The 27615-nt window shown below is 44.3% G+C and overlaps 1 protein-coding gene across 3 annotated transcripts; it reads left to right on the plus strand.

The window, feature by feature from the left end:
- The first annotated feature begins 916 nt into the window (after positions 1–916).
- On the plus strand, positions 917–27398 carry plekhm2 (pleckstrin homology domain containing, family M (with RUN domain) member 2). Of its 3 annotated transcripts, XM_042343591.1 has the most exons (21): positions 917–1059; positions 4873–4979; positions 5194–5303; positions 5641–5740; positions 6235–6322; positions 6620–6806; positions 9712–9750; positions 10860–10919; positions 13795–14029; positions 14502–15446; positions 15751–15820; positions 16165–16255; positions 16485–16549; positions 17529–17617; positions 17887–18019; positions 18493–18683; positions 19207–19272; positions 19666–19825; positions 20005–20184; positions 20894–21010; positions 21363–27398. In XM_042343591.1, the coding sequence occupies exons 1-21, from the start codon at positions 1000–1002 to the stop codon at positions 21498–21500; spliced, it is 3231 nt and encodes a 1076-aa protein (XP_042199525.1). In that variant the 5' UTR covers positions 917–999; the 3' UTR covers positions 21501–27398. The 3 variants fall into 3 exon arrangements, with proteins under 3 accessions (XP_042199525.1, XP_042199526.1, XP_042199527.1); XM_042343592.1 differs by lacking the exon at positions 9712–9750; XM_042343593.1 differs by lacking the exons at positions 9712–9750; positions 10860–10919.
- The last annotated feature ends 217 nt before the right edge of the window (positions 27399–27615 follow it).

Here is a 27615-nt window from a genome sequence, read left to right on the forward strand (position 1 = left end):
TAGGGTTGGCACGGTTGGCGAGGTCGGCAGGGTTGGTAGGGTTGGCAGGGTTGGTAGGGTTAGCACGGTTGGCAGAGTTAGCGAGGTTGGTAGGGTTGGCAGGGTTGGCGAGGTCGGCAGGGTTGGTAGGGTTGGCAGGGTTGGTAGGGTTGGCACGGTTGGTGAGGTCGGCAGGTTTGGTAGGGTTGGCAGGGTTGGTAGGGTTGGCAGGGTTGGTAGGGTTGGCAGGGTTGGTAGGTGGGGCATGGCCACGGAGGGATTTGAACATGAGGATCTTGGACTGGATTCGCCGGGCGAGGACAGAGGCGACGGCCTCGGGAATCCCGGTGCACGAGAGCACATGGGCCGCGGAGGATGGCAGAGTCTCGGAATAGTCCAACACCGACATGAGGAAACCATCAATGGAGAGACAACGCCCCGCCCAGTGATTGACAGATCGACAACCAACGCCCCGCCCAGTGATTGACAGATCGACAACCAACGCCCCGCCCAGTGATTGACAGATCGACAACCAACGCCCCGCCCAGTGATTGACAGATCGACAACCAACGCCCCGCCCAGTGATTGACAGATCGACAACCAACGCCCCGCCCAGTGATTGACAGATCGACAACCAACGCCCCGCCCAGTGATTGACAGATCGACAACCAACGCCCCGCCCAGTGATTGACAGATCGACAACGCCCCGCCCAGTGAGGGGACAATGCCCCGCCCAGTGATTGACAGATCGACAACGCCCCGCCCAGTGAGGGAACAATGCCCCGCCCAGTGATTGATAGCCGGCGGCGGGGGCGGGGGGTGGGGGAGAGAGGAGGAGGCGGTCACGTGCTACACCCGCTGACGACGGGCCGTGACGGCTGCTCACGTGACGTCAGGCGGGCTGGCCCCGGTGTCACGCGGTCGGGGGGCTGTCAGTCTCCGCGGGAGGTGGTGGTGGCGGCGGCGGCGGCCTCGGTTCCTGTCGGTGTCCGGTGGGAGGATGCGGAGGCCGCGGCGAGGATGGAGACGCTGAAAGTGAAGGACCGGATCCTGGAGAACATCTCGCTGTCGGTGAAGAAGGTGAGAGGCCGCGCGCGGCCTTAGCGGGGAGCGCTGGGGAGGGGGGACCGGGGGTGTTGATGAGGGACCGGCGGGGGTTGGGCGGGTGTCTCTCTCCCCTCTTCCCCCCCCACACACACCCCATCCCCCCCTCTCTCTCCCCTCTCCCCTCCCCCCACACACAACCCCCCCTCTCTCCCCTCTCCCCCCCCACACACACCCCCTCTCTCCCCTCTCCCCCCCCCACACACACCCCATCCCCCCCTCTCTCTCCCCTCCCCCCCACACACACCCCCTCTCTCCCCTCTCCCCCCCCCACACACACCCATCCCCCCTCTCTCTCCCCTCCCCCACCCCCCCTCTCTCCCCTCTCCCCTCCCCCCACACACAACCCCCCTCTCTCCCCTCTCCCCCCCCCACACACCCCATCCCCCCTCTCTCCCCTCCCCCACCCCCCTCTCTCCCCTCCCCCCACACACAACCCCCCCTCTCCCCCCCCACACACACCCCACCCCCCCTCTCTCCCCTCCCCCACCCTCCCTCTCTCCCCTCTCCCCTCCCCCCACACACAACCCCCCCTCTCTCCCCTCTCCCCCCCCACACACCCCCCTCTCTCTCCCCCTCTCCCCCCACAGACCCCCCCCCTCTCTCTCCCCCCCTCCCCCCCACACACCACCCCCCCTCTCTCTCCCCTCTCCCCACACACACCCCACCCCCCCTCTCTCTCCCCTCTCCCTCCTCCCCCCCCCCCCACACACCACCCCACCCTCGTCACCCGCTGCAATTTAACAATATAAAAACACACAGTCACTACACTTTACTATAATAATCCTTGCATTGATATCTTGCGTCTTATCACGTCTTCGAGACCCCCCCCCCCACCCCCCCCACTCAAAGCGCTTCACCCCTTTGCAGTATATTCCGCAGAGCGCCTCTGAGATGCGATGAGGCGCACGTGTATCAATTGCTGCAATTATTATTATTATTATGAAATACAGCATTTTTTTTCTTTTGTTGTTCTTCTCCTTCAGTCACCCTCCTATCCCTCCCCTCCCTGCCCTCCACCCCTCCTGATTCCAACCCCCCCCACCCCGCCCGCCCCAGTCTGGGACTGTCCAGAGCACCTTGGGACGTCCTCCCGATGTGAAAGGCGCAGTGTCAACGTAATCCGTTGTCGTTGGTGGCCGTTGATGTCCTCTCCTCGTCCCGGCAGACTCACTCCCAAATTGAAATTTAATTTGCCGCCTCTCCTTGTCGTCGGGACGTCCTCCCGACGTGAAAGGCGCTCTATGAATGCAATCTTGTTGTTGTTGTTGTTTTGCGGGATGTCGCTGGGCCCCTTCAGGACATTTCTTTCACGTATGGAAGGTATGATATAATAAAGAAGTGTAAGTTGTAACTCGTTTACCAGAGGGTTAAACGGGAGTGACATTTCTTTGCAAAGTCCATTAGACCCGTGGCATCGCCCAGGAGAGTTATTAGGTCTGTCCCGAGCCTTGTGTTTACTCGTACATCTCGCTGACCAATATGGGAGGAATTTTGGGACTATGTTAAAGGATTGGCTCCCGTGCAGTTCTCCGTTTAGCCTAATGATCGTAGTGCATCAACAGAGTCGAGTAGAAGGTTGCAAAATAGGTTAGTGCAAAGATGGCTCTTTGGTCCATTAGCTCCTATCTTTCCAGAATATCCAGCCGACCATCTTCCCGTTACAAGTTTTCTTTAACTTCTCTTTTTCTGTGGGCTTCAACTTTCTGCACAATGTAAAGCAGAATTCTCACCAAACACATAATTTTTTCCCTGTTTGTGGCTTCCACTATTACGGGCACTCTACATCGTAGCTAAGAGGATAACTGTTGGTCCTGAACATGATTATGTGCTTTCGTGTTTCTCCTCAGAGCTACATCCAACTGCAGCTCCTCAACTTGGGAAAAGCTGAGTGTCCTTGAATGTGCATTTTACCCTTGTTTTTAGTGCAGACTGATTTCCTCAGCATTATATCATTGCCCTTGGTTCTGTGGGCAGAATAAAATGTCGTGGAAGGTAAAATATTTTGAAATAACTTTCAATGGTTGATATAGTGTTGATTCAGTGCTCTCTTTTAAAGCATAAGTGAGCATTTCAAGAGGAAAGCTTAGTTCCTCGTCAGCTTGACACTTTGACTTGTGATACACCATGGAAATATAGTGCACCAGCACAAAAAAACATTCTTTCAGCCCATTATACTGCTGCTTTTCTCCACAAATCACCTAATCTAATCTTATTTTCCTATCCATACCTTTTAATATAATTCTTCTTCAAGCATCTATGTAATTTCCTTTTAGAAGTCTCTTCCCTCCTGTAGCTGCAGTTTGTGGCAGAGTTCCACATTGCAACTTCTGTGCAAAGAAGTTTTTTTTTCTAACTTCCACCCTTAATTTTGTGAAGTGCCGTCGTCTGAATTTCACAACCCTCTGTTTCCTTGTTTCTGGGTTCTTATCGTACTAGTTTTGTCCGGAAGATGCTGTTCTGTTCTGCTGATATGCGCTTTACGTAAGACCAGTCCCTTAAAGGGACATTCTGTGTTAATGTGAGGAAAAGATAGCATTGATCTGTAGCTATTTTAATTGCTGATTTCTCTGTGTGGTTTGAAATATTCAACAGTCCACAGTGCTAATCACCGTGTAACCCTGGACTGATTCTATACAATGGAGCTCTTTTACTGAGCCAGGTTGGTAAATGCTAGAGTTTCTCATCTATTTTAAATGCTGGAGTTTCTCATCTATTTTTGAACAATGCGCACAATCCAATAGAACATACTGCTCTCTGCACATGTTCAGGTCCTGCAATGGACATAGCACCGAGTGGTTCATGGCTCCTCCCTGTGTAACAAGCTTGGACACTAACTCCAATCCCTGTCGGTTTGGATTCCCGATTATCAGGGATGAAGTTTGTTCAGTTATGAAGCCAGACTTGAGAAGTTAGCGTTGTTTTCACTGGAGCTAAGTGGGTTGAGGGTGACCCGCTGAAGGTCTTCAAGATTATGAAACTTTATGATTGGGTAATTAGTAATAATTATTTTCATTGGCTGACAAGTCAATAAATAGGGGTCGCAAATTTAAGATAATCATAAAATGGGAGCTCAGAAAAAAATCTTTACACGGAGAGTGGTGATAATATGGAAGTCTGTACTACAAACTATTTGAGGCAAAATCCACAAATTGAACAGGTTCTTGAGAAGGACAAATATTATGGGGAACAAGCAGACAAGTTGGAATACTTTGGTTCATGTGACAAACTTAGGGTCCAAATAGTCTGTTTCTATGTTACATCGTTCAATGATGTATCTTACAGAAATGGCAGAGTGATGGGTTCAGCTGAGAGGGGGTTGTTTTAAACTTCGGAAGAAGACGTTCAAGCAAGCTACACAACCGTAGTTTTACAGAGTGGCTGGGGAGGAAATGTGTAACACCTGAGCACCTAAACAAATTAAAGAGGATTTGCTGTCTGAGGCTTTGATAGTACTTGGGTTAGAAAGAGGCTGTGGACATGGATACTGAATACAGTTCTTGACAATTGTACTGAGAGGTCTCCTACAATCCCTGTAGAACTATTGCAGGAGAACCGCTGAGAGGTGGAATAATCCCATTTGACACATTCATAATCACCTCATGTTAGGTTAGGGTTAGGCCATGAAGAAGGATGCATGTATTATGTATTTTTTCAAAAGGATTCTTACCAATAAAAGTCAGAGGTCACCTAGTTATTCAACTGACAATGCAGATCCTGGCTTTCGGGAGCAGGAGGCAGGAGAGTGTTAAGATCTCTGTATGACGGTTGTTCGTCTTCTTCTCCTAGCTCCAGGGTTACTTTGCTGCCTGCGAGGATGAGACGCCAGCAATCCGAAACCATGACAAGGTCCTCCAGAGATTGTGTGAGCACCTGGATCACGCCCTGCTCTATGGGTAAGTTGCAAGCCTTGGAATAGTGCAACTGGTTAGAAATTGTAAATAATAATCATCTTGATTTGCTTGTTTAATATTCTGGTCTAGTTGCTCTCATCTTTTAAGTCCTCACCCTCAGAACTTGCATTTGGACCCAGGTTCCAGATTTTGGATATTTAAGGAAGAAACTTTGGAGCGTGCTGCTACATAACGTCTGTAACATTTGCTTGTTCAGTTTGCAGGACATCTCCTCTGGATACTGGGTGCTGGTTGTCCACTTCACACGCAGTGAGGCAGTGAAACAGATTGAGGTGCAGCAGCATGTCGCCACAAACCTTGGTCGCAGTGAGTATCACACTCTACTCATGCAGTTTACAAGAACAAGATTCAACTCCTTGTAGTTTTGGATATGGCTGTAAAATGTTTGCCACAATTTAATAAACTGGTGGAACAAGATTAATGGATTGAATGGTATCCTCTTCCTATTTTTCTGAGAAGCTCTATATGAGTCTTTGCAGTAGGGGCCCTTCCCTCACATCTTAAAAGCTTTCAGTATCTAAGCATTTTAGTTTGTAGAAGTTAAACATTTGAGACAAATTTAGGATGCAAATCAGCTTGGTGCTACTTGTGGAGTTTTGCACTTTATGGCATAAATGGTGTGTGGTTTGTTTTTCTTGTTCAGGTCGAGCCTGGCTATACCTGGCATTAAATGAAAATTCTCTGGAGAGCTACCTGAGGTTGTTCTGGGAAAACCAGACTCTGCTTCACAAGTACTACTTCAAGTAAGTCATATTATTCCATTCAAATGGCAACGTGACGAGCTTCCTTGCCAATGCAGTGTGTCTCTGTGACTTCGGTAAAGAGGATTTGTTTTTGCACAAAATGTAAAGTAGTTTTTTTTGTATATTTGTAGCCAGGCATATGTATATTCGGACATCACCATTATATTGCAGTTGGAGGATCCAATGTGTAACTTGTATTAGCGCACATCCTCAGAGTTCTGGATCATCATGTTGCCACTGACGGCATTTCCTGCATATTGAATGCTGTGCGCATCTGATCTAGAAGTCGGCCAGGTTTCAGCACAGGGAGCGGGGTGTACTGTGCTTCTAGTGGTAGGGGATGGGTGTCCCACATTATAAGCGAGGGAGCATTATATCAAAGGGAGGTATAACAGGGTTCCCTGGATTTTTAAAAATGTAACTTTATAAATGTACAGCTGAGGCTTTGTGGAACTATTATTTCCAACTTTCTCTTTTTTTTCTGATTCCCAAAGGAATGCCCTGGTCTGTAGTGATGATCACCTGACCTTGTTCCTCACACTGGTCTCAGGACTGGAGTTTATCCGATTTGAATTGGACCTGGTAAGGATCCTGACTCTTCTAAACTGCACATTTATACTGTTTTGTATTTGCAAGAATATTTGTACCTTTCTGGAGATCTAGTTTCTCTTGGTTACAAGATGCCAGCTGAGCTCAATAGGCAACACCCTCATCTTTGTGTCAGCAGTCTGTTGGTTCAAGAGCTAATTGAGTAATTAACTTCAAACTCTAGGCTAGAGTTTGTTGGAGGGGCCACCCTAAAGATGAGACACAGAACTGAGCTCATGGTTTGTTGCTGCCCTCTTGTGTTTCAACGTTTCCTTAACCGTCTGCTTGTAGGATGTTCCCTACCTGGATGTGGCTCCATACATGCCCGAGTATTACAAGCCACACAACCTGCTGGATTTTGAAGAGCGTCTGCCCAACTCGGTGCAGGGCTCCGACAGCCTTTCTCTGAACTCCTTCAACTCGGTCACCTCCACTAATCTGGAATGGGATGACAGCGCCATTGCCCCCTCCAGTGAGGGTAAGTGCTAGGATTTTTCGGTGTCCAAATAATTCAGTCAAGCCTTGTACAGTAGAGAGCCCAATATCTACAGTAATTGGACTGGGTCCGTTTGGATGTGAAAATAGTCTGGTTATCAGGCCAGCGTGCAAAACAGAATGTACTTTGTAAATCAAAACCTTTGATCACACTGTGGCAGCCCTTCTCGTTTTCTCTCTCCCTGTCTCTCTAACCCTATATCAGATCAACAAGCTATTTCCCGTTGCCAGTCACACAGATCACACAAATCCGACTGCTGGGTTTGATGCATACGTACGTAATTAAATATATTCCTTTAAAATTTAAGCCTGAATTTACTGCTGGGGTTTCAGCCACTGTACATTTAAGTAGATTTGTAGTTATCTGGCTGATTGGGTGTGGGGCCGCTCTCTTGTGTTACACATTCTCTCGTCAGGAGTTTTGTTTATCAGGCTGGTAGCTGCTGAATTGAATCTAATCGAGATTCAGAAAAGACAAGTGGCCTCCATGAATCACTCCCATCTTTTCATTGATTTTCAACTGCTGTTTAATCTCCTGAGTATTACTGTATATGCTGGGGGCATGTTGGTCAGTGCAAACGTCCCCTTTCTGGTTTCTGTACTGCGGTGCACCTTTCCTTTGAGGAGGGAGTTCAAGGCCAGTGACCTATAGGCTACATTGTACTCTGAGGAGCCCTGACTTTGGACTTAAAATGTTTTTTTTTAAAGGCAGCCTTTGTCCTTTCTTCCCACATAGGAAATGTACTGTTCGTACCTAAATTCTGGCACTCTGAGCCAAATGTACATGGGAAGCAAATTGTCTTGTAGCATTTCAGAGATTGTGTGAAAAAGCATTCTATGCAAATGAATAGTGCAGCTTAATCACAGCGCTGTCAATGGGCACTGGAGCCAAGACATTGCTGAGGTCTAAAACTCAGCACATTACCTTTAAGAAGGAGGAGATAAATGACGTTATTTCAACTGACTGCTTTAGCATCTGGACTTGACCTCACAGTTTCCGATGACACTACGGTGTTGAGGAGAGAGCTGCATTGTTGGAAGTATAATCCTTTGAATGAAACCTTAAATCAAGGGCCTGTCTTTGGAGTCCTGTAGCTCAGTGGTTAGAGCACTCGCTTTGCAAGCGAGAGATCTGGGTTCGATTCCCAGTAGGGAGAAACCTTCAGCAAGTTTCCTTACTCCACACAGAGCCTAATAATAATCCCTCCAAAACAAAACAATAATAAATTGGTCATTTTCAATCTACGACTGTTTGTGGGACATTGCTGTGCGCAATTGGCTGCCGCGTTCGCCCACAAATACACAGTCAATTCACTTTACAGTATATTCTGCGAAGCGCTTTGAGACGTCCTCCCGACGTGAAAAACGCTATATCAAATGCAAGGATTATTACAATTATTATTTCAAGTGCAAGATTCTGTGGGACTATTTCAAAAGAGAAGATAGTTTCCCCAGTGTCCTGGTCAATAATCCTCCAAGTTAGTCAGTTATTCTCAAGACTTCTTTGACCATGCTTTCGGTCCTTCTTTCCCTCTCCCTGCTCCCACCCACCCCCCAATCCCCGGCTTCCATCCCCAGCTCAGATGCCACCCCAGTATTGTTAAGTGCTTCAGGACATTCTCCCGCTGGGAAAGGCTCTTAAAAATGCAATCTTGTATTGTGTATCTCACAGCTGTTTTCGAGACTTTGCTGTGTTCAAAGTGGCTGCTGCATTTGCCTACAAAAGCAGTCACTTATGTTTAACAATAATTCATATAAAGCACTTTGAAATGTTTGATGTGCAAGTGATATAAAAATGCAAGTCTTTTTTCACATAACGGCTCTGCACAAACTCACATTCAGGCCGGCAATATATACAGTATTTTTTTAAATGATATTTTTAAAAGCAAAGTTGCAACCTTCATCTTGTGTTGATCTTCCCCATCCACCAAAATAAAAGGTCTGGACCAAGATGCAGAAAGCTCAGTACAAATGGGCACTGGCATCCTTGGGGAAATGTACAAAATGGCATACATAGTACATGACTAATCGCTAATCTGAACATGTATCAGTCTCCCACTCGGGACAAAAGGTTGTCCAAATGTATGGGAGATATGACTGTTATGAGTTGTTGAAAAGTGAATACTTCACCAGCTTGAGCTGTCCTCTCAAATAGTCATTGCTCTGCTATAGAAGAGAATATTCATTATCAATAGTATCCAACCCTGTTTGTAGAGTGCGTGTGCAAGTAACTGCCGCTTAGTTACCGCATTTCGCCCACAAAATAATCAGTTCACTTTACAGTATATTCTGTAAAGCGCTTTGAGACTTCTCAACAACGTGACAAGGAACCATATCAAATGCAAGGATTATTATTGACATACTATCTTGTGTGAAAATCTCTAGTTGTTGTTGAATAAGAAGCTGTTGGAATTTTCCAATTGTAATCTGGTCACCGTGACATTGTCCACCCCCGCCTCCAACCACTGCAAGGATTGCAAACGTTCAAACATTGGATTCATCGTTATATCTAGTCCTTCTCTGGGAAGAAATTATATTGAAGATGGTTGAAGTGAGCCTGTTAAGGTGCTATAAAAATGCAAGTTTCTCATCTGCTGACCTTGTTGCAGAGATTTAAGAGTTGAGAGTATGTTAGGCAGTAGATCTTATCATTGGTATTGAAGATTACTTTCTCGAAATCACAAGAGCGAGAGGTTAACTCTTACACACGTGTAGCCACAGCTGACTTGCCTGGATCACCACTGCCTTCACTTGTGGCTGTTGCGTCTCGCGATAACTGGTCCAACAGCTCATTCATTCAGTGCATTGAGTTTGTGCTAAAATGAATAAGGTAACTTAGTTGTCAGTGTGAGGGTGCAGTGTGAATGTTTTTATGTTTGTTCCTGCAGTGCGTTGGAGGAACAGCAAACTGCCAGCTTCGCTCCTAGGTACGGAATATTCTCCAATTGCAATTCTCAAGCAACTAAAACTTTTTGTGCCTTTTGCTCTGTAGTGTTAGGAGTCGGTGTTTGGTTACAGGGGCTTTAGCTTCGCTCCCACATCAAAAGCTATGATCGGCCTCCGTCTCTAGATTTTATATAACCCTCAGCAAAGGGGAGTGTGAGGAATATTACTGATTGAGTTTTTGCTAGGTTGTCAATCTTGTATCTGGGAATAGTCATTGTTTCGGCCATGTAGCTGAGGATGTCACATTGCCCTTTTATTGCCCCAGATGTGTTACTAGTGTACAATTCCCCCGATATACCAACCAAAAGAGTGCATAGAACGTATTATATGAAAATCTTTTTACTGCAACGTCAATAAATTGATCACTCATTCTCAGGCTGTTTGCGAGACTTTGCTGTGTGCACGATGGTTGCTATTTTGCCTACAAAAAAAGAATCCTTATGCTTGGTATTAATTGGTGTCATGCACTCTGAAACGTTTCAACATTATAGGTGCTGCAACAGGGGTTGTTCATACTCAGCAGAAAGCAACATTAACAGCAGCAATGGGTGGCATTGCACGTATAATCATTCCTGCGCCAGCTCTCTGAAAGAGCCATTAGTTTACACTCACTTCCATGCTCTTTCCCTGGATCTCACTAATGTTTTTATATTCTTCTTTTTCAAATATTTGTCTAATTCCTTTTTATTTAAAAAAAAGCTGTTCCGGATTCCGTTCAACCACTATTTTTGTAGAACATTTTAGAACATTTAATTGTTATCCTCTGTTACAAAAAAAAACCTCCTAACTTCTCCCTTTGATTTTAGTCATAATGTCAAATTTATGTCCGCTAGTTACCGATGTACCAACCAATGAATTGGATCATGTGAGGTGCAGCAAGAGTCTGGCTCACGGATTTATTCGTACTCTTCATCACACGCAAAAGGAGTTTGGAGGACATTATGGGAATATTTGCAGTTACAGCAAAATAATAAAAAAAAGATCTGTGCTCTATCCAGCATGTAGGGCAGGTTTCGTCTTGTGCTGTTTGTATATTTGTGAACATGACTGTCATTGTTACCCATTTGTGTTTTTTTTCTCTTCACTGTAGATTATGATTTTGGAGATGTATTTCCAGCAGCACATTCCATGCCCAGCACAGACTGGGAAGGTGGGACTTGTATTTCACACTCTGTCTCTACCTGCTGCATGCTCTGTCCCTAACCGTGTCTGATTCAACTCACACACTGCATTGCATGCCTGCCAGGGCTATGGGTATGTACGTGTGTGTTTGGTGAGGTGAAGTAATGTCAATATTTGAGAATGAAATGCAATTCATGGACTGAAATTTAGCATGATTCTTGCTCAATCCCATGAGTTAGAATTGTATTCAGATCTGAAAGGAAACTGGTCAGACTGGCGGACTGGATCCTGTGATAATCTCTACAGTGATCATGTTTTCATAGTTCTAGTTGCCTATATATTGATATATTGACCTATGACATTCAGCATTTGTCACTAATTTCATTAGATGCATCTCTCAAAGTACAAAGGAGAGCTACTGAAAGGTCAAGGTCAATAGCTGCCAAGGATAAAAGGCACAGGAAAGAGAGGAAGTGATAAATCAAGAAGTGGGAGCCAAACTTCAGGTTTAAACATCTAAAACAAAGGTACATAAGATAGCGAGTAGGAGAATTTAGGAGGAACTGTTACACAGGGAGTAAAATTGTGGAACTCACTGCCCGAAGTGATGGTTGAATCAGATGCTACAGATGCATTTAGGAGGAAGCTGTTGTTTCACTTCAGAGAGGAGAATAGAAGGATATGGAATGGAGTAAAGAGTGGATGGGTGGAGACTTGTGTGCAGTATAAGCACTGGCACAGACTGGTTGGGCTGAGTGGCCTGTTTTCATGCTGTACATTCTTTGTAAATCTTTGTAAACAAAGGAGTTAGAATTTTGTTACACAATTTATAGGGACAATGTCCTTCCAAAAATAGTGGTTGAAGCAGAAACTATTATCACTTTTAAAAAGGAATTGGACCGATATTTGAAATCAAAATATAAAAGGTTTTGGGTACAGGGGACTAAATGAATGCATGGCTCAGTGAACTAACACAAACACAATGAGCTGATTGGCCTCTGCATGTGCTGTAAGGTTTTGTGTAAGCCTATAACTATTAGCTTTGCCTAGTCCCTGCATTATCTAGCAGAGATCACCAAAAAAGTAATGGCAATTCATGTATTATACAAATATTTTGATGCCATCCAATACTTACAAATGATGTGGATATGTCCAAACTCACCAGGCCCACCCATTCCAACTCTAACTTCAATATCGTGTTCCAATTGTCTATATTCAGAGGCAGTGGGAGATGTGACATAAAGTTGGGTCTTGCCTGTTCTGGGCAGAGTAAAGCAGCCATTTTACATTACTAGTTGCCTCTGTTACTTCCTCACTTATAACGATGATGTCCTGTGGATCTGGTTTCTAGCACTGACTAGCTAACTTCCCACGCTACAAAATGACCACCTTTTGGCTTGGATGCTGCTGAGGCCACTGTGCACTGTACATATGCACAAAAGTCACTTCCTGCAAACTGTGCATAAGCGCAAAGGTGATCCAAAAGACGGCCTTTTCATTAGCACCTCGCTTATCTTGTGGCCTCTGAGTTACTGTATCCAGAGAACCAGGCTGTAATCAGTTTCTCCTGTAGTTGTGTAAATGTGCTTTTAGGTGTGTGAGAAAGCTGTCAGTGCATCGAGAAAAGTTTCCAAGATTTGTCGGTCACGAGATACTATCTTAGACAAGTTGCTAAAACAAATTGCGCCTTTCACGTCAGGAGGATATAACAGCATATTTGGAGGTCAGACGAGATCCGTTTCTTCTGAATCTGTGCTGTCTTCTATTTATTTGGCTGTTTTTATCAAGGCTTCAATGATCCATCTCTCTTTTTATGATACAGTAGTTCTACTTGCTGATAATAGGACTTTCTTTTGCTTTTTTGCATAATTTACCCCAGTTCTTGCTCAGGAATGGCACTCTTTTGTTATGTGACTGAAAATTCACTACAGTTCTGAATTTTGCAACAATTCCGGCTCAATAACAGGTTTTGGTGTAAACTTACACTTTGGCTTAAGCTTGATCTCCGTGTTGTCTGTCCCATAACAATTTTTTTTAAAGGTCTCTCTTGAACTGCCATCCACGTCCTAGTTTCCCTTGATTGCGGTAAGTAATCTGGGTTGTCTGAGTTCTGAGTAGGAAGAAGAGAATGCTTTCCAGCATCACTCATACGCTGGCATTGATGGTCTGCGTTGAGACTCTGCAGGCAGGTCGTACCCTCTTAGAGGATGGAATAGATGTGGAGCGGAGAGAAGCATTCACAAGTCGGAAATTGTACCTGAAAGCACCAGCCACCAAACGACACTGCTTGAAGGATGCAATGTCACTTGTGGCCATTGTTTACTTCTGCAAAGAAGATTAGAGTGGGGTTTCTCTGACCGAGAGCGTGAATGGGGTTCAGAACTTGGTCCTTCGGGGGTTCCTTTAAATCTGGAGGATGTTCACTTTGTTATATTTGCCTTTCCACTGCCACATGGCCCAGACCAATTCAGCTACATAAAGGCCTCTACAGGTTTATAGAACATTGTCAGTGTGCTTCACACTTGCCCCTATATTGCATTGAAACATGATTGAACCCTGTGAAGTCTACTTTTGGGGGTAAGATCCCCTTTCCTCCCAAAGAAGGAATGGAAATGGCTGGATTTCTACAACAACAGATCTTTGAGAAGCGTTAATGTGATTACATGCAGTGTGAGCAGCGTTGTGCTAGTGAACAGCTGCATTCTAGAGTTTGACAGATGAATACTGTAGCTTCATTGAAAGGAAATAAAATTTCAGTTAAAACGTCTGAATTATAGCATCAGTTTAGTGAATTTATTTTCCTCTCAGATCTGCAGTTATGCTGGAATAAAGACAAAAAGTTTGTGTAGAAGAAAATAACTGCTGACCTCTTGCCCATTGTACTTCTTTGCATTTGTCGGCAGAGGGTGAACTGACGGATACAATCAGCAGCTGCCCCAGATCTGGGACTTCTGAGAGTTTAAACAAAAGCAATGGGAAGAGCCCCACTTTACGCCACAATCCTTTCAACACCGAGAAGGTGGAGGCACGGAGCATGCCGGAGCTCAGCACGGTGCCCAGCACCGAGTGTGAAAGAGAGGAGAGCAATGGAAATCTGCAGGATTCTGCAGAGCTTGAGCTGGAGCTTGAAGTGATTAGGTAAATCACTGTAAATGGAGCTGAGTTCAGGAAAGAAGAACTTGCATTTTTATATTGCCTTGTGTGTCAGTGTCTCAAAGCACTTCACAATGTCTCTATACTGCGGGCAATTGGGAAGTTGGGAAAATTGGGGTGGGGGTGGGAGTGTTGAGTAAAGGTGGGGAGGGAAGGCACAAGATGAAGGGAATGTGGGTGAGCATTCCAGAGAGCTGAAGAGGCTAGCTAGCGGTGGTAGAAAGGAGTGAATAAGGAATGAGTAGTGGACCAGAAACCATAGACAGGAGAATTGGGCTGTAGGAGATGGCAGGGATTGGGTGGGCAGGAATGTGAAGTGATTTGTAATGTTGATCTGCTCGAGTACGGAAAACCAGTGAAACCTGATGAAGATACAGTCCATCCACAGGCATTGTAGTCCTTAGCTGTACTTCACATGCAAGTGGTTCTGATTCTTTATATGGTTTCGATTTCTCAGATTGGCGAAAAGGAAAAAAAACACAAAGAAGAAGAGGGCAAAATCCGAGGAACGAGTTCTTGAGGACAAAACTCTAGTGGTGCTGCTGCCAAAGGAGGAAGCAAAGTCCGAGCAGGATTTCACCAGCCGTTTGGCAAAAGATCAGAACAATTCACTGTATTTGCAGAATTGCAAAGAGGCCTCAGGTGGGGAGGAGGGCAGCAGGCCCCGGGACAAGCCACGTTATGCAACCCGTCGCATGTCTGAGGCAGATAGCCAGCCGGGCCTGCTTATACCACAGATGAAGGACACCTCAATGAACAGTGTAGGGAATCCTTTAAGTGAGGTGATTGAACGGCTGAATGGAACACTAGATGACAACAGCTGGACTGCGGATAATGATCAGCCTGAGCAGCCCTTTCGGACCGGTATCCCGGGGGACACCCCGGATGAACCACCCTATCGGGGGTATAGTGAGCGGAAGCCACCTACCATGGACTTCTACAGGTTTGCACTCGAGAGTCCAGGTGCTGGTGCAACAAGTGGCAGCGACCATGACACTTCAGGGGATGGTCAACAAGCGCATGTTTTTAGTAGCTATGAGAGTGCTGACTCGGAAGCGTGCAAAAGGGAGGAAATCTCTGGGACCGTAGAGGAGGCTGCTACCCCACGGAGCGATGGAGTGGAGACGACAGGGACACAGCGGCTCTCTGGGCAAGATGATCTGATGGAGGTTTGCGGTCCCAGCCAGGAACAGTCTGTCATGCAGCCTGGAGAACCTGAGAATCCCAACACGGAGGGAGCTGGCAGTAGATCATCAGAGAAAGAAGTTGCTAGTAGTAGCCCTGTAGAGGGAAAGGGGGCTGGAATTAGCCACTTGGAGCTTGAGGAACCTGGCAATAACACCTCGGAGCTAGAGGGAGCTCGAAATAGTCCCTCAGAGTTGACTCATTCAGCAGAATTCAGGTAAGATGCTCTGATTATTATACTTGAAACCTCATCCCTTCTCTATATGTGTTGATGTTGGAGCTATTTACGTACCTTGGAATGGTTTTAATCTTGCTGGAGCGATTTTGAAAAGTGCACAGGAAATTCACTTCACCTGTTTAAATAATATCCCAACAGAGGTGCTGTGTTACGTGATGACCCTTACTTGTATTTGAGCAGTAGGTTACGCAGCATCAGCCAGAAGTCTGGCAACAGCCAGAATGCTGCACTTTACCTGGGGCAGGAACATATCTGTTCATGTCTTCTGTCCTCATCACTTTAGGGTGGACAACAACCTCCTGCTTCTGTTGATGATTCATGTCTTCCGAGAGAACGAAGAACAACTCTACAAGGTAAGAGATCCTCAAAGAGAAATTCCCCAAACAAAAGTAATGGGAGTCTCTCTAATAAATGGTTTAAATGTAGAGATGTGTAACATATTAATGAACTAGCAGTATGTGCTTTTCCTTTTGTATGAAATGCAATGTATATTGATGCATGTTGTTGTTTTCCCTTTGTGAACCACCATGAGGGAGTAGAGTGGAGTAGCTACCACACAAAAACACTGTGACATATATCTGAATTCAGGTTTGATTGTAGCTTTTGACCTTAATACGAGGAATTATTGTAAAAGGGAACGGAGAACGGAGAAGCTTGGGGTCTTTGCAAATTGCCTACATGCTTCTATATCTTTCAGATGATGCGGATGTGGTCTGGTCACATGGAGGGGAACCTGCAGTTGCTGTATGTGCTTCTGACAGACTGTTACATCTACCTGCTGAGAAAAGGTATTTCCTACCCACCAAACATTGACTGGGACTTCACTATCAGAGGAATAATTGTGTACACCTGCGTATTTCAGCAATTTTAGAATTTTCAGTTGTGTTAATATGGTATTAACGCACATTGTTGTAACCTAATTGCTTTTAAAATAGTACCGATGTGTTGGGAGAGCACTGTTGTGAATTTCTTTGGAGTACAGTATCTGTATTTCATTCCTTGTCTTGTCCTGAGCAGGAGTTGCTGACAAGCCCTATAATGTGGAAGAAGCGGTGTCTTACAATGAACTTGACTACATCTCAGTGAGTTATTCATGATTTAGTTACACTGGTTCTTCATATTTAAATGGGTTTAGACAGACACGGTGGAGGTTAAATACATTCAATTGAGAGATGCATCAAGGCTCCAAGGTTAAGTAGGGGAGAGTAGAACAAAAGTAAGGTTTAAGAAAGTAACGTATGATGAATGAATCGTATAGAATGAAATTATAAGACACAAAGTTTACAAAAAAGATTAGAAAGGTAGGGGAAAAAGAGTGGCCGTTATTACAGAGAAATAGAAAAGGCTTTAATACGCAGACAAGAAGTTAGGGGATAGTAAAAGAAGGGCTACAGCCCATTGCAGAGTAATTGCTGTTCTGTACCGTGTCCTTGAGATGGACACAGGCAAGTGTAGGTCCTGTACGTCCCGTCCGCACCACTAGGGGGACACTTCACCCTTCAGAGTAAACTGGAAGAGGCTTCAAAGAAAACAAAAAACCTTCATTTGACTCTGTGCATATCTGTTTTGAAAGAATTATACATTGCGTGTAGTTTTCAGACCTAACTAGTGGATATAAGTCCTGTAGCTCAGTGGTTAGAGCACTCGCTTTGCAAGTGAGAGACCTGAGTTCAATTCCAGGCAGAGGGCGAGACCTTGGGCAAGTTTCCTTACTCCACACAGTCAGAGCCTAATAATAATCCCTCCAAAACCAAAACCAATAATAAATTGGTCATTTTCAATCTACGACTGTCTGTGGGACATTGCTGTGCGCAATTGGCTGCCGCGTTCCCCCACAAATATACAGTCAATTCACTTTACAGTGTGTTCTGTGAAGCGCTTTGGGACGTCCTCCCGACGTGAAAAGCGCTATATCAAATGCAAGGATTATTATTATAAGGCCATCCGCTAAGTTAAAGATAAGGAATTATTCCAAGATGCTTTAGAATGCAGGTGTAGCTGTTGAAGCGTGTGTCCAGTATGCTGTACTCGGGTTGACTGATTTCTGTATCACGCCTGTAGGTGGGGCTGGGCCAGCAGACCGTCCAGCTTGTCTGCACTAATCGACGCCGGCAGTTCCTGCTGGACACGGCAGATGAGACCCTCACAGAGTAAGTAGAATGCAGAGAGTCCTGCAGCGTTATCAGTTACAGCATTTGCGAGAGGACCTGGGTTCAATTCCTGGCAGGGTGAAAAGTTAGGCGTGTTTCCTTAGTCTGCGCGCCTCTGTTTACCTAGAAGTAAGTAGTTGTTAGTCGCTTTACCGGGGGTAATAATTCCTTCAAAAATAAAATTAAAAAAAAAGATGATTAATAACAGGTAACCTTTTTATTCTAAAGAAATAATTTTGACTAATTTCTACCAATTTCATATTCTCTAGGTTTTTCCTCAGTGCTTTGAAGTCAGCCATGATTAAAGGCTGTCGAGAGCCACCGTACCCCAGCATCCTGACTGATGCCACTATGCAGAGGCTGGCACTGACCAAGTTTGTGGCCCAGGAGTCCAAATGTGAGGTAAGGTTTACATCATGGTGTAAGTACTTATTCCTGCCAGTGTTCATTTACTGGGAATACTCGTTGATTACTTGGTCTCGCCTTTCATCCATCACACAGACCAATGGGAAGCCAGCGTTGCTTGTATTCTGGAAAAACTCCTTGGCAATGGGGAAAGAGAATGTCCTTCAAGTGTTGTTTATTTAAAAAGTTCAATGGGAAATGTTTTGTGGTGTCTTTGTTGGCTTGGGCCCTCACACTACGTTTGTGCCTGACTGCAATGCAAAAGCATGTGTAACTCTGGAACACTCTTCCTCTATACCTCCGCCTTGCCTCCTCCTTCTCTATCGTCGCGCCTGAAGACCTTCCTCTTCGACCGTGCCTATGGTCACCTCTCCCCAGCTCGGCGTCGTGCTCTGCCACTGTCGAGCGCTCTGGGACTCTACCCTGTGTGAGGGATGTTACATCAATGCAAGTTGTTGTTGTGTTTACAGCCGTCGGAAGTCACCATCCACCTGTACAGTCTGATTCACTGGGAAGACCCTCTGGATATAACTGCAGGACCCCAGGGGAGCCTCTACATGCCTGGTGCAAATTCAGTCACCAAGGAGGGATTGTTGCATTACAAGGCTGGGACCACCTACTTAGGGTCACCCATCTGGAAATCCTCCTATGTCGTGCTCAGGTGAGACTCTGACTCCTATCCTGTCACTTCAATCAACCAATCTGACACATGTGTCATGTCATGTTGGCTCAGTTGCTAGCACTCTCTAGCTCAGAAGGTCGTGGGTTCCAGCTTCATGTTGGGACTTAAACGCATGATCGATGTTTACATTCCAGTGCACTACTGGAAGAGCGTTATATGGTCGGAAGTGACAGCCTTCAGATAAGACGTTGAGCCAAGGTCCCATCTACCATCTACGTTAAGGAACCCATGTCACTGTTCAAAAAGAGATGGGACTTTTGCCTTCAAAAATAGTTATTACATTTGACAATGATTACTGCATTGAGATATTTTGACATATAAAATCCTTTAAAAAAATGGATTGGTCACTCGGAGTGAGGTTTTAAAGGCTTTCAGGATTGTTTCTTCAATCTGCTACATGCTTCAGATGATTGACCCCAAGATAGAAATAACACCTTACTCTCTTTGTCGCTGTTCTGGCCATGCGTGAAACTTTGTTAACAGAAGTGCTTTGTTTCGGCAGCAATGGGATCCTTTATCAGTACCCCGACAGGACAGACATGATGCCAATCATTTCGATAAACTTGGCGTAAGTTCCTTTATAAAATGTATGCACTTGAATACCTATTGTCTGGCTCTCTCTCTCTCTAACCCAGTACTGTATGTACATTAGATTGCTGAGTGACTCTATTCTTGGTTAAATTTGCACTCAAATTCCCAGATTACTCAGATTATAATTTAGGTTTTTAGCCTTTGTATGATGCAGTGTCATTTATGAATTATGCCAACTCACCCATCTCATTGCCTCACTTCCTCAGTCTCATTGCCTCATGTCCTCTCTCCTTCCCTTCAAACCCTTTGGCCACGCTTTTGGTCAACAGCCTTGCTTTTCCCTCTCTCCTCCCTCCCTCTTGATTATATCTGTTTAGCGGTTTGAGACTTTCCTACCTGAAATATGCTGTTTATGTGCCCGTTGTTACAGGGGAGAGCAGTGTGGTGGTTGTCGGAGATCCAGCATTACGGAACGGCCGCACACATTCCATGTGATCCTGACTGAGCGCCCTGCCCTGGAGCTGAGTGCCGAGAGTGAGAAGGAGATGGCTGACTGGATGCAGCACCTCTGTCAAGCCGTGTCTAAAGGGGTAAGTGAGTACCTGGAGCAGTGTCTGTCTGCCTTTGCTCAGGCTAATAAGGCATAGCAAAGCTTTTCCTGATATTAAAGGGAATGTGTTCGCTCTGCTTTCAGTGACGAGTGTTCATTATTTTTACATTACACCTAATGAGATTGTTTAGTGTAGTAACCGTTCTTTTGTGTTGGCAGATTATTCCTCAGGGTGTGGCACCCTCGCCATGTATCCCCTGCTGCCTTGTAGTAACTGAAAGGCTGGTCATTACATGTCACGAGGACTCCCAGACAAGCTTCTTCCGATCGCTGGGAAGTGCTGAGCTAATCAGTGTGAGCAGCATCTCCATAGACCCCAATGGAGAGTACTGCCTGATGGTGAGTATGATTAGAGATGGTCTTCAGTTTGACCACTAATAGCTTACACGAGATGAGGACTTGGCAGGGCTTTGGAGCTCCCACTCACAGAGGCACATCTCACAAGCTGAGTTAGCTCTCTCAGTGTCTGTTAATGTGTGAGCTTTGACCATGAGAGTTGGCTGGCTGTTCAGTTGTGGGTGGGGTGTAGGGAAGGGTGAGTAGCCTGGGTAGCAGCGTAACTTAGTGGCCCACTTTCTGCTGCGGATAGGGAATAGTATCGCAAGTAAAGAGAAAGGGAAGGGTAAGTAGTATTAAAAAAAAGTTGATAAGGAGCTGAATTACCTTTGCCTTAAACCTTCCTCTCTTTCTAACTATCCAAGAAGGCAGCGATTCCCAGATTCCATCGAGAGCTGAAAACTATAATCTAATAATCCTTGCATTTGATACAGAGCCTTATCACATCTTCGAGATGTCTCAAAGCACTTCACACAGAATACACTGTAAAGTGTATTGATTGTATTTTGTGAGCGAAAATTCTACACGTGCTGCTGCCACACTGCTTCATTATTGATCTTAAGTGTTCTGTATAAAAAGACATCTACCCTCAGGAATGTTTGGTAGCTCTTCAGAAACTTGTTGTTTTTGTCGCTTGCTTTCATGAAATGGTTTGCTTTTGCACATCTCGTTGTCTATTCGCTTTTATGAAGCTGCGTTTTAACCTCTACAGGAGTTTTCTGAGGATCAGAAGCAGACTTCGCCTCCTTGGTTTCTGTACTTCAGCTGTGCTGCAGAATTGGAACGTTTCATTACTGCGCTTAACGTAGCCTGGAGAAGCATCTATCAGGTGAGCAAGGAATGCATGGTATTGACACGCCAAAATTGCCTGATCAGTCACTCCAATAAATTTCATTTGTATAGCGTCTTTCACGTCAGGAGGACGTCCAAAACGCTGGGACTCCACAGCTGTACTGGCACTCAAGCTGACTTGCTCTCGATCGATTTTGTACTTTGCACATCAGTAGGAAGAGTGTAAAAATGTGTTACCCATGTCCCAATAACTGATTGCTTCTCGCACACTCTGGCAGTACTTTTTGAAATGTGTCCAGAACCCCAGTGACTCTGCGAGTAGTTGCTTGTGCAGCGTTCTGTTCTGACTCTCTGTAGCTCTGTTCTGACTCTCTGTATCTGTTGTTCAGGTGGATCTGCCTCAGAAGCAGTTACAGGAGCCCTGTGTTCAGAGGAAGTGTGAAGATGCCGTGCTGCTGATCCGCACCACGTGGCAGCGCAGTGACAGTCTGCACCGAGGTCGCTCCGAGCGAGATCCCTGGTGCTGAACCCCAGAGAATTGCACCTTCAGGGCTGGACTGAACATCATGGAGAACTGTCATGCTGGCAATTGCGTGTGGCCCACAGAGCACAAAGTTATTGAGGTGCACGGAGGAGAATTCTGGTAGCAACACAATGGGGTATGCGGGAAATCGGATTTGCCATGACAAAAATCTCTTGCCCAACAGAACACTGATCAACCACCCATCAAGCCTTTAGGAAATACTTCATCAACAGTGTCAGGGATACCCGATGGTCTTTGAACATAGACCTGCTTGTTTAGCTGGGTATCAGGTGAGTGCCTCCGTCTATCCTGACGTGTGCATTGAATTCCCCCACTGGGCCGAGTTGACATTTTACAACTGCTGAAGTTCTCAGCCTCTCACTGGCAACAAGCACTAGCCTGTGTGGCCTCCAATGATAATAGCACCTTCAATATGGTGGGTAAATCTAGTTTTGGCTGCCTGTCTCTTCCTCTCAGAAAAGAAAGGCATAAGGTCGATGTGCCGTAACCGAGCCCGTTTATATAACGCTGCACAGTGATTGTCTCTTGTGCTCAGAAGCTGGTTTGTTCCGGTGACACGGAGGAATGCTATCTTGTTGCTTCCATCACTTCCCAGCCTCTGAAAGCAGCTGTCAGCTCCACTCGGCGAATTTCCTTGATGGTTTTAATGAAGGTTTTATTTTCAGAGTACCCACAGGAGGAGCACTTGGTGCGGGCGTCTCCATGGTTACTAAAACGATAGTTAGTCTCAGTGACTGATGCAAAGCTGTCTGCACATAGTATATATATATATATATCCTTGCTAGAATTTTAGGAAATACCATTTTATAAAGAATGCTTTTACTGATCAATTGTTGCTTTGATTTGGACTGCACACATCCTGTTTCCTGATGAGGCTGTTTGTGGAAAAAAAAAGGCACTTGAGGCTGTGCCTGACATCCGCCCTGAGATTGGTGTAGGTAGAGTAGCTGGTTTGTGGGAATCTTGTCCAGCGCTGGGTGCTGGGGACCTGATGGAATGTGTGCTGCTGACTTGCAGTTTTTAAGTTTTGTTTTTGTGTCTGTGTGACCTCCTTCTCTTCAGATTGTAGAACGCAACCCACACTGCTGTTATTTAAATGCAAATGTGGAGTGGGATTTTCAGCCTGCAAAGAGGATTTATTACGAGAAAACATTGGCTCCATTCAGTAATGCCTCTCAGTTCTGAACACTGTTTGGTTCATCAGTCCATTGAAAGGGACTGAATTTTCCCAGCCACTCACCAGCTGCTGCCTGTAGAGAGGTGTAGGTGAGGGACCTGCAGGGAAAGGCTCTTGTACTCCTACAGGGAAGGGGAGTTGAGAGGAATGTCCCTTATTCCTGCAGTCTTTGGATCAGCAAGTCAACCTCCTGAAATTCCTCAATGTCTTAGTTTTCAAATGACAAGCTCAAAATTTAAGATCATGCAGAATTTTTGGAACATTCTTAAATTCAGTCCTTTTAGAAAACGGTTTCTGCCTTTCTTACAAAGAAATAACACCTTATCGTGCCGTTGAGACGTCTCAGAAAGTGCTTTTTAGGATCTGCTCTTCAGTAGCAGAGAATAAACTTTCATTGTGCCATTTATTGCTGCTGTACAATCCAATCCATAAATCACACCATCGCATATATTAATACCTTCTATCATGTGAGATGTGATTTGTGCAATTTATATTCATAAGATTTACACAAAGTAACTTAGACAAGCTGCGTATTGGACTGTTTTACCAGCAGAAGAGAGAGGCATGTTTCCAAAGAGACGGTAGCAAAGCTTCTAGTGAAGAAACTTTGTGCCGCTTGATGTGAATCTTTCTGCCTGAAATAGAATGCAGCAACACATTAACATTGTGTAAACTAGCGAATGTGATTCCTGTTAAGTGCTAACAGCCCGTGCATGGTCTGTTAGTATAACGTGCTGCAGATTCAAGGCATCATTATTGCACATGAGAAGATCCATTCAAGCAGTCACTGGAAGGATCACCCCCTCCTCCTGTGTCCATGACAACCTGAGCTGTGTTCCAGTGTAGTTTATATTACATCGCTGATACTGCAAATACTCTTCTATAGATTCTGGGCAGTGTGTGTTTTTCTTTGCAAAGTTGGAATATTGGGGTGGCATGTCTGGGATTTTTTTTTTTATCTCTTACTTTTTTTTTCCCCCCAATTCATTTGTCAAATACATATGAGCTTGTAAATGACCTTCTGAGGGGATATGGGGCATGACTTGAATAATGAACCATTCATTAGTGTAGCTGCAGCTTTTGACAGAGTGTCAAAAAATGGCCCAGTGTTCATTTTAAAAATGGCTTAGTGATCACGGAACAATACAAGGTGGGGCGTGAACCCATTTCAGCTTGTATTCAAGCAAGTGAAATTTCTATGAAATGATGGGATTAATGAAAGGTGATTTTATAGTAAATAGTAGATACAGTTGTGTTGAGGGATTGAAACAGCTGGAAGCAACTGATATACATGTTTTTACTGAACTGAAGAGTCGGTGAAGTGGGAGTGAGAGTTATATACATGATGTGTGCACACAGTGTCTGGAGTTATAAGGGCTACAGGCTTAAATCTGCCTTGTTTCGGTACTATAGAGATGTAAAGCCTGATGTTACACTAATAGACTAAAATGGGACCCGGTGCAATGAGACAATTTATACTGAAAACCTCACTCTAGAAAACAAATGTGTGTAGGGCACAGCACACAGTTTCTTACTTCTGCTGACTAACAATCCTACAGATAAAATGAGTCGTTCATCTAAAGGTTGTTTATGGAAATTTTCTGTACACTAAATGTTTTTTAAATCAAGAACTGCTGAAAACTGACTTCTAAATTTGAGAAATGCCCTAAAATTTTGCCTGATCTTAAATATTACTACAGTACCTTGGTCTTAAGGCTAAGAGCATGGAGAATGTTGTACTTCTGGGGTCAAACTGGCCTTTATGGTTCAACTCGCACCAGGTAGTGGCTTTTTATCTTTATTTAAAATGAGTAACTTGCCTTTTCTATTAACTTTCAACAATTTTGTCAGACTGTTACATACCACTTCATGCCCTCTATCTGGTTTGTTTTGTAGGCCTGTTTTACCACTAGTAATTGAAGGAATCATCATTATTTCCATTAGGAACCGGCTGCACAATCCCAGTTCAGCAGGGAAAATTTTTTTTTTTTTAAACAGTGTTTCATTCAAATTAGTTTCTTGCCAACAATTTAGCGAATTTGGAAAAGAAAGTAACTGTAATGAGTTAAGCAAACCAAATAGCAGTTGTTTATTCAGTGATGCTATTAAAGAAGACAACAACAACTAATTACATTTGTATAGCGCCTTTCACGTGGTTGAGAATTTAAATAGATTTATTTTGCCATTGTATAATGAGATGTTTTAAATGGGTTGCATAGTTAGACACTCTTCTCTCTTGGCTATGAATTCAGCCTGCACTGATGGGATGGAATTCTTCTCCCTCCCTCTCTCGCGAGAGGGGCTTGCATTGGGACAGTGCAAACTAGTTTTTAACAAACTATAAATGTCACACCAAAGGTGGAATGGTGCAGGCAATGGCCACTTAGTTTTTTGCTGTGCAGATGGAGCTTTATTTTGCATCCAGCCTATTCTGTTCCTGTGTTGGAAAAATAATCCAAATATACCATTCTCCACCATCGGCATCCTTTAAAATATCGACGAGCGCAAAATTAACTCCAGTCTAGGAGTTTGCTTGTTTGAAAATTACAGCGAAATGTTCAACTAATGTCAGTGCCTTCCATCAACCACAACAGCTGTTTGTGCGAGGCACAAGTGTTGCTCGGGGTTGTGGTTGGCACCGGCGTTCTTCACAATGGGCAGTGAGTGCAGTGTGACAATTTGTCTGTTCACTGAGTTGAGTAAGTGGTTGTTGGTGCTCTCTTTATGCCTTTGCTTTAGATCGGATTATGTTTTAGATTTGACCCTTTATTTTGACTGAGGGCCCAAGTACGATAGTTTGTTCTGGAGGCTTTATTGTTGGATGTAGTGTTTCTTCAAAAAAAAAGTGTTATTGCTAGGTTCCCAACAGCATTGTCTGACTGGTTTGTGTGTACACCACTCAGTGACTGTCGTGGAACTCCTTTTACAAACTATTCGCTGAATCGTACAAATCCCTGTCTTGTGAGAGCAATGTCTTTGCTCATCAAAATACCTCATAATAACACACCAAGATTTTTGTAAGGAGAAAGTTACATTTGCCTAAGCAATTAACTGGAAATAATGAAATAAGTGATGTTGGTTACAAATAGTGCTGGGTTCTCTTGACCCAAGGCTAGTGGTAATGAATGGGGAGATGGGGCTAGTTTTCTATTGTCAGCGTGTTTTGAATTAAACTATATTGGCACAAGCTAGATTTCATAACCTAAGCAAACTTACTGTTTTTATTGAGTAAGAATTCGCTCTCCATGCATGCACATAGGTAGTCAGTTCATGTGAGGTATGTTTTATCAATGTCAATAATTAGCAGTGTTTTACTTTATACTCTTGCCATCCCTGTAAAGTCATGTGGTCAGTGTGGGTTTAGTTCCAAACTGGAGCCTTGCAATAGGGGTTTTGGGCTATAATTCCTGGAAGATGTGGTTCTCGCGCGCGCACACACACACACTAAAGTAACTTATACTAAGGATTTTTCCAGGATGGAGCATGTTTGTGAGTTACAATACAAGGCATTGCAATACAAACTGCCTAATCTATCATTTCGATAAGATTTTGTTTGCACTGTAATATTTTGCTACCAGTCAGACTTGACCTGCAGAATTTGTACATTATAGAAATGGGGATAACTCCACAATGGAAGTGGTCTGTAGTCTAAACACTTCAGATTATTGGTACGTTGCAAAATACTATTTTTAAAGACCGTGGGAAATTAAATGGTCCTGGTGATTTTTAAATGTGTGTGACAGAAACTAGACGTAGGAGTTTGTTGTAGAGAGTGACTATTTATTCTGTTGTGTGTTCCATGTTCAAAGTCACGTTATAAATAATTCTTACCTTTGACACCAGGGAGACGTTTCGACGTGTTTCGCAGGATGTCCTGTACTGTAAAGCACAATGACTGTGTGTTTTGCATGTGAACATCTAGGAGGAGTGACTGCTGCAGACCTGAAATGTTTCTGGTTGTTGTGATCCGGATTGTATCATGATCCACATTACATGAATATCTACCATTGTTTCTAGAACTTCTCTCCCCCCCCCCTCCACCCCGGTTTTGCTGGTCCCTAAAATAGCTTAAGACTTTTTTTTAATAAATAAAAGGGTGGGGGGGGTGTATTGAAATTATCTTAACGGCTTCAGAATGACATCTAAGCACAGGTCCAAATGAATCCTGTGCAATTTTACTCCGTCTACCCAAAAAGGACAACTGCTACAGTATAATATATACCGGTTGTCAAATCAAATAATGCAGTCAGTTTGCACCTCAAAGCCATTTGGTACCTGCACGTGTAAACGCGTAGCTTCCACCCAGAATTTCTGCTGGAACCTTTCAGTACCTTAAAAGATCTCTGGCGAGCTGCGAGTAATGGGAGGTCCAAAAATCAGACGGCCCAGCTTCTCTCTCCTCTGGCCCTTTCAACACAACGTCATTTCATTTCTTCGGAGCGATTATTCGATTGTACCAATACCGGGTACCCGGGTACTTCCAAGAGTTTTGGGGGCCAGAACCGAACAGTTAATCCTGTCCATGAATTGATCGCTATTATTATTGACTGCTAGCAATATTGATTCCTGAAGCATGATCAACCCTGAAGTTTCTTCTGGAGAAATTTCACAGTTCATACAATAATCTAATGTAATGGTGTATATCTTATACCAATGCGTTGTTAGGAACCCAAGATAGATGGATGGATAGATGGATGGATGGATGGACGGATGGACGGATGGACGGATAGATGGATGGATAGATAGATGGATAGATAGATAGATGGATAGATAGATAGATGGATAGATAGATGGATAGATGGATAGATAGATGGATAGATAGATAGATAGATAGATAGATAGATAGATAGATAGATAGATAGATAGATAGATAGATAGATAGATAGATAGATAGATAGATAGATAGATAGATAGATAGATA

This window comes from Callorhinchus milii, unplaced genomic scaffold (assembly GCF_018977255.1).
Source record: "Callorhinchus milii isolate IMCB2004 unplaced genomic scaffold, IMCB_Cmil_1.0 Scaffold24, whole genome shotgun sequence".
Taxonomy (NCBI): domain Eukaryota; kingdom Metazoa; phylum Chordata; class Chondrichthyes; order Chimaeriformes; family Callorhinchidae; genus Callorhinchus; species Callorhinchus milii.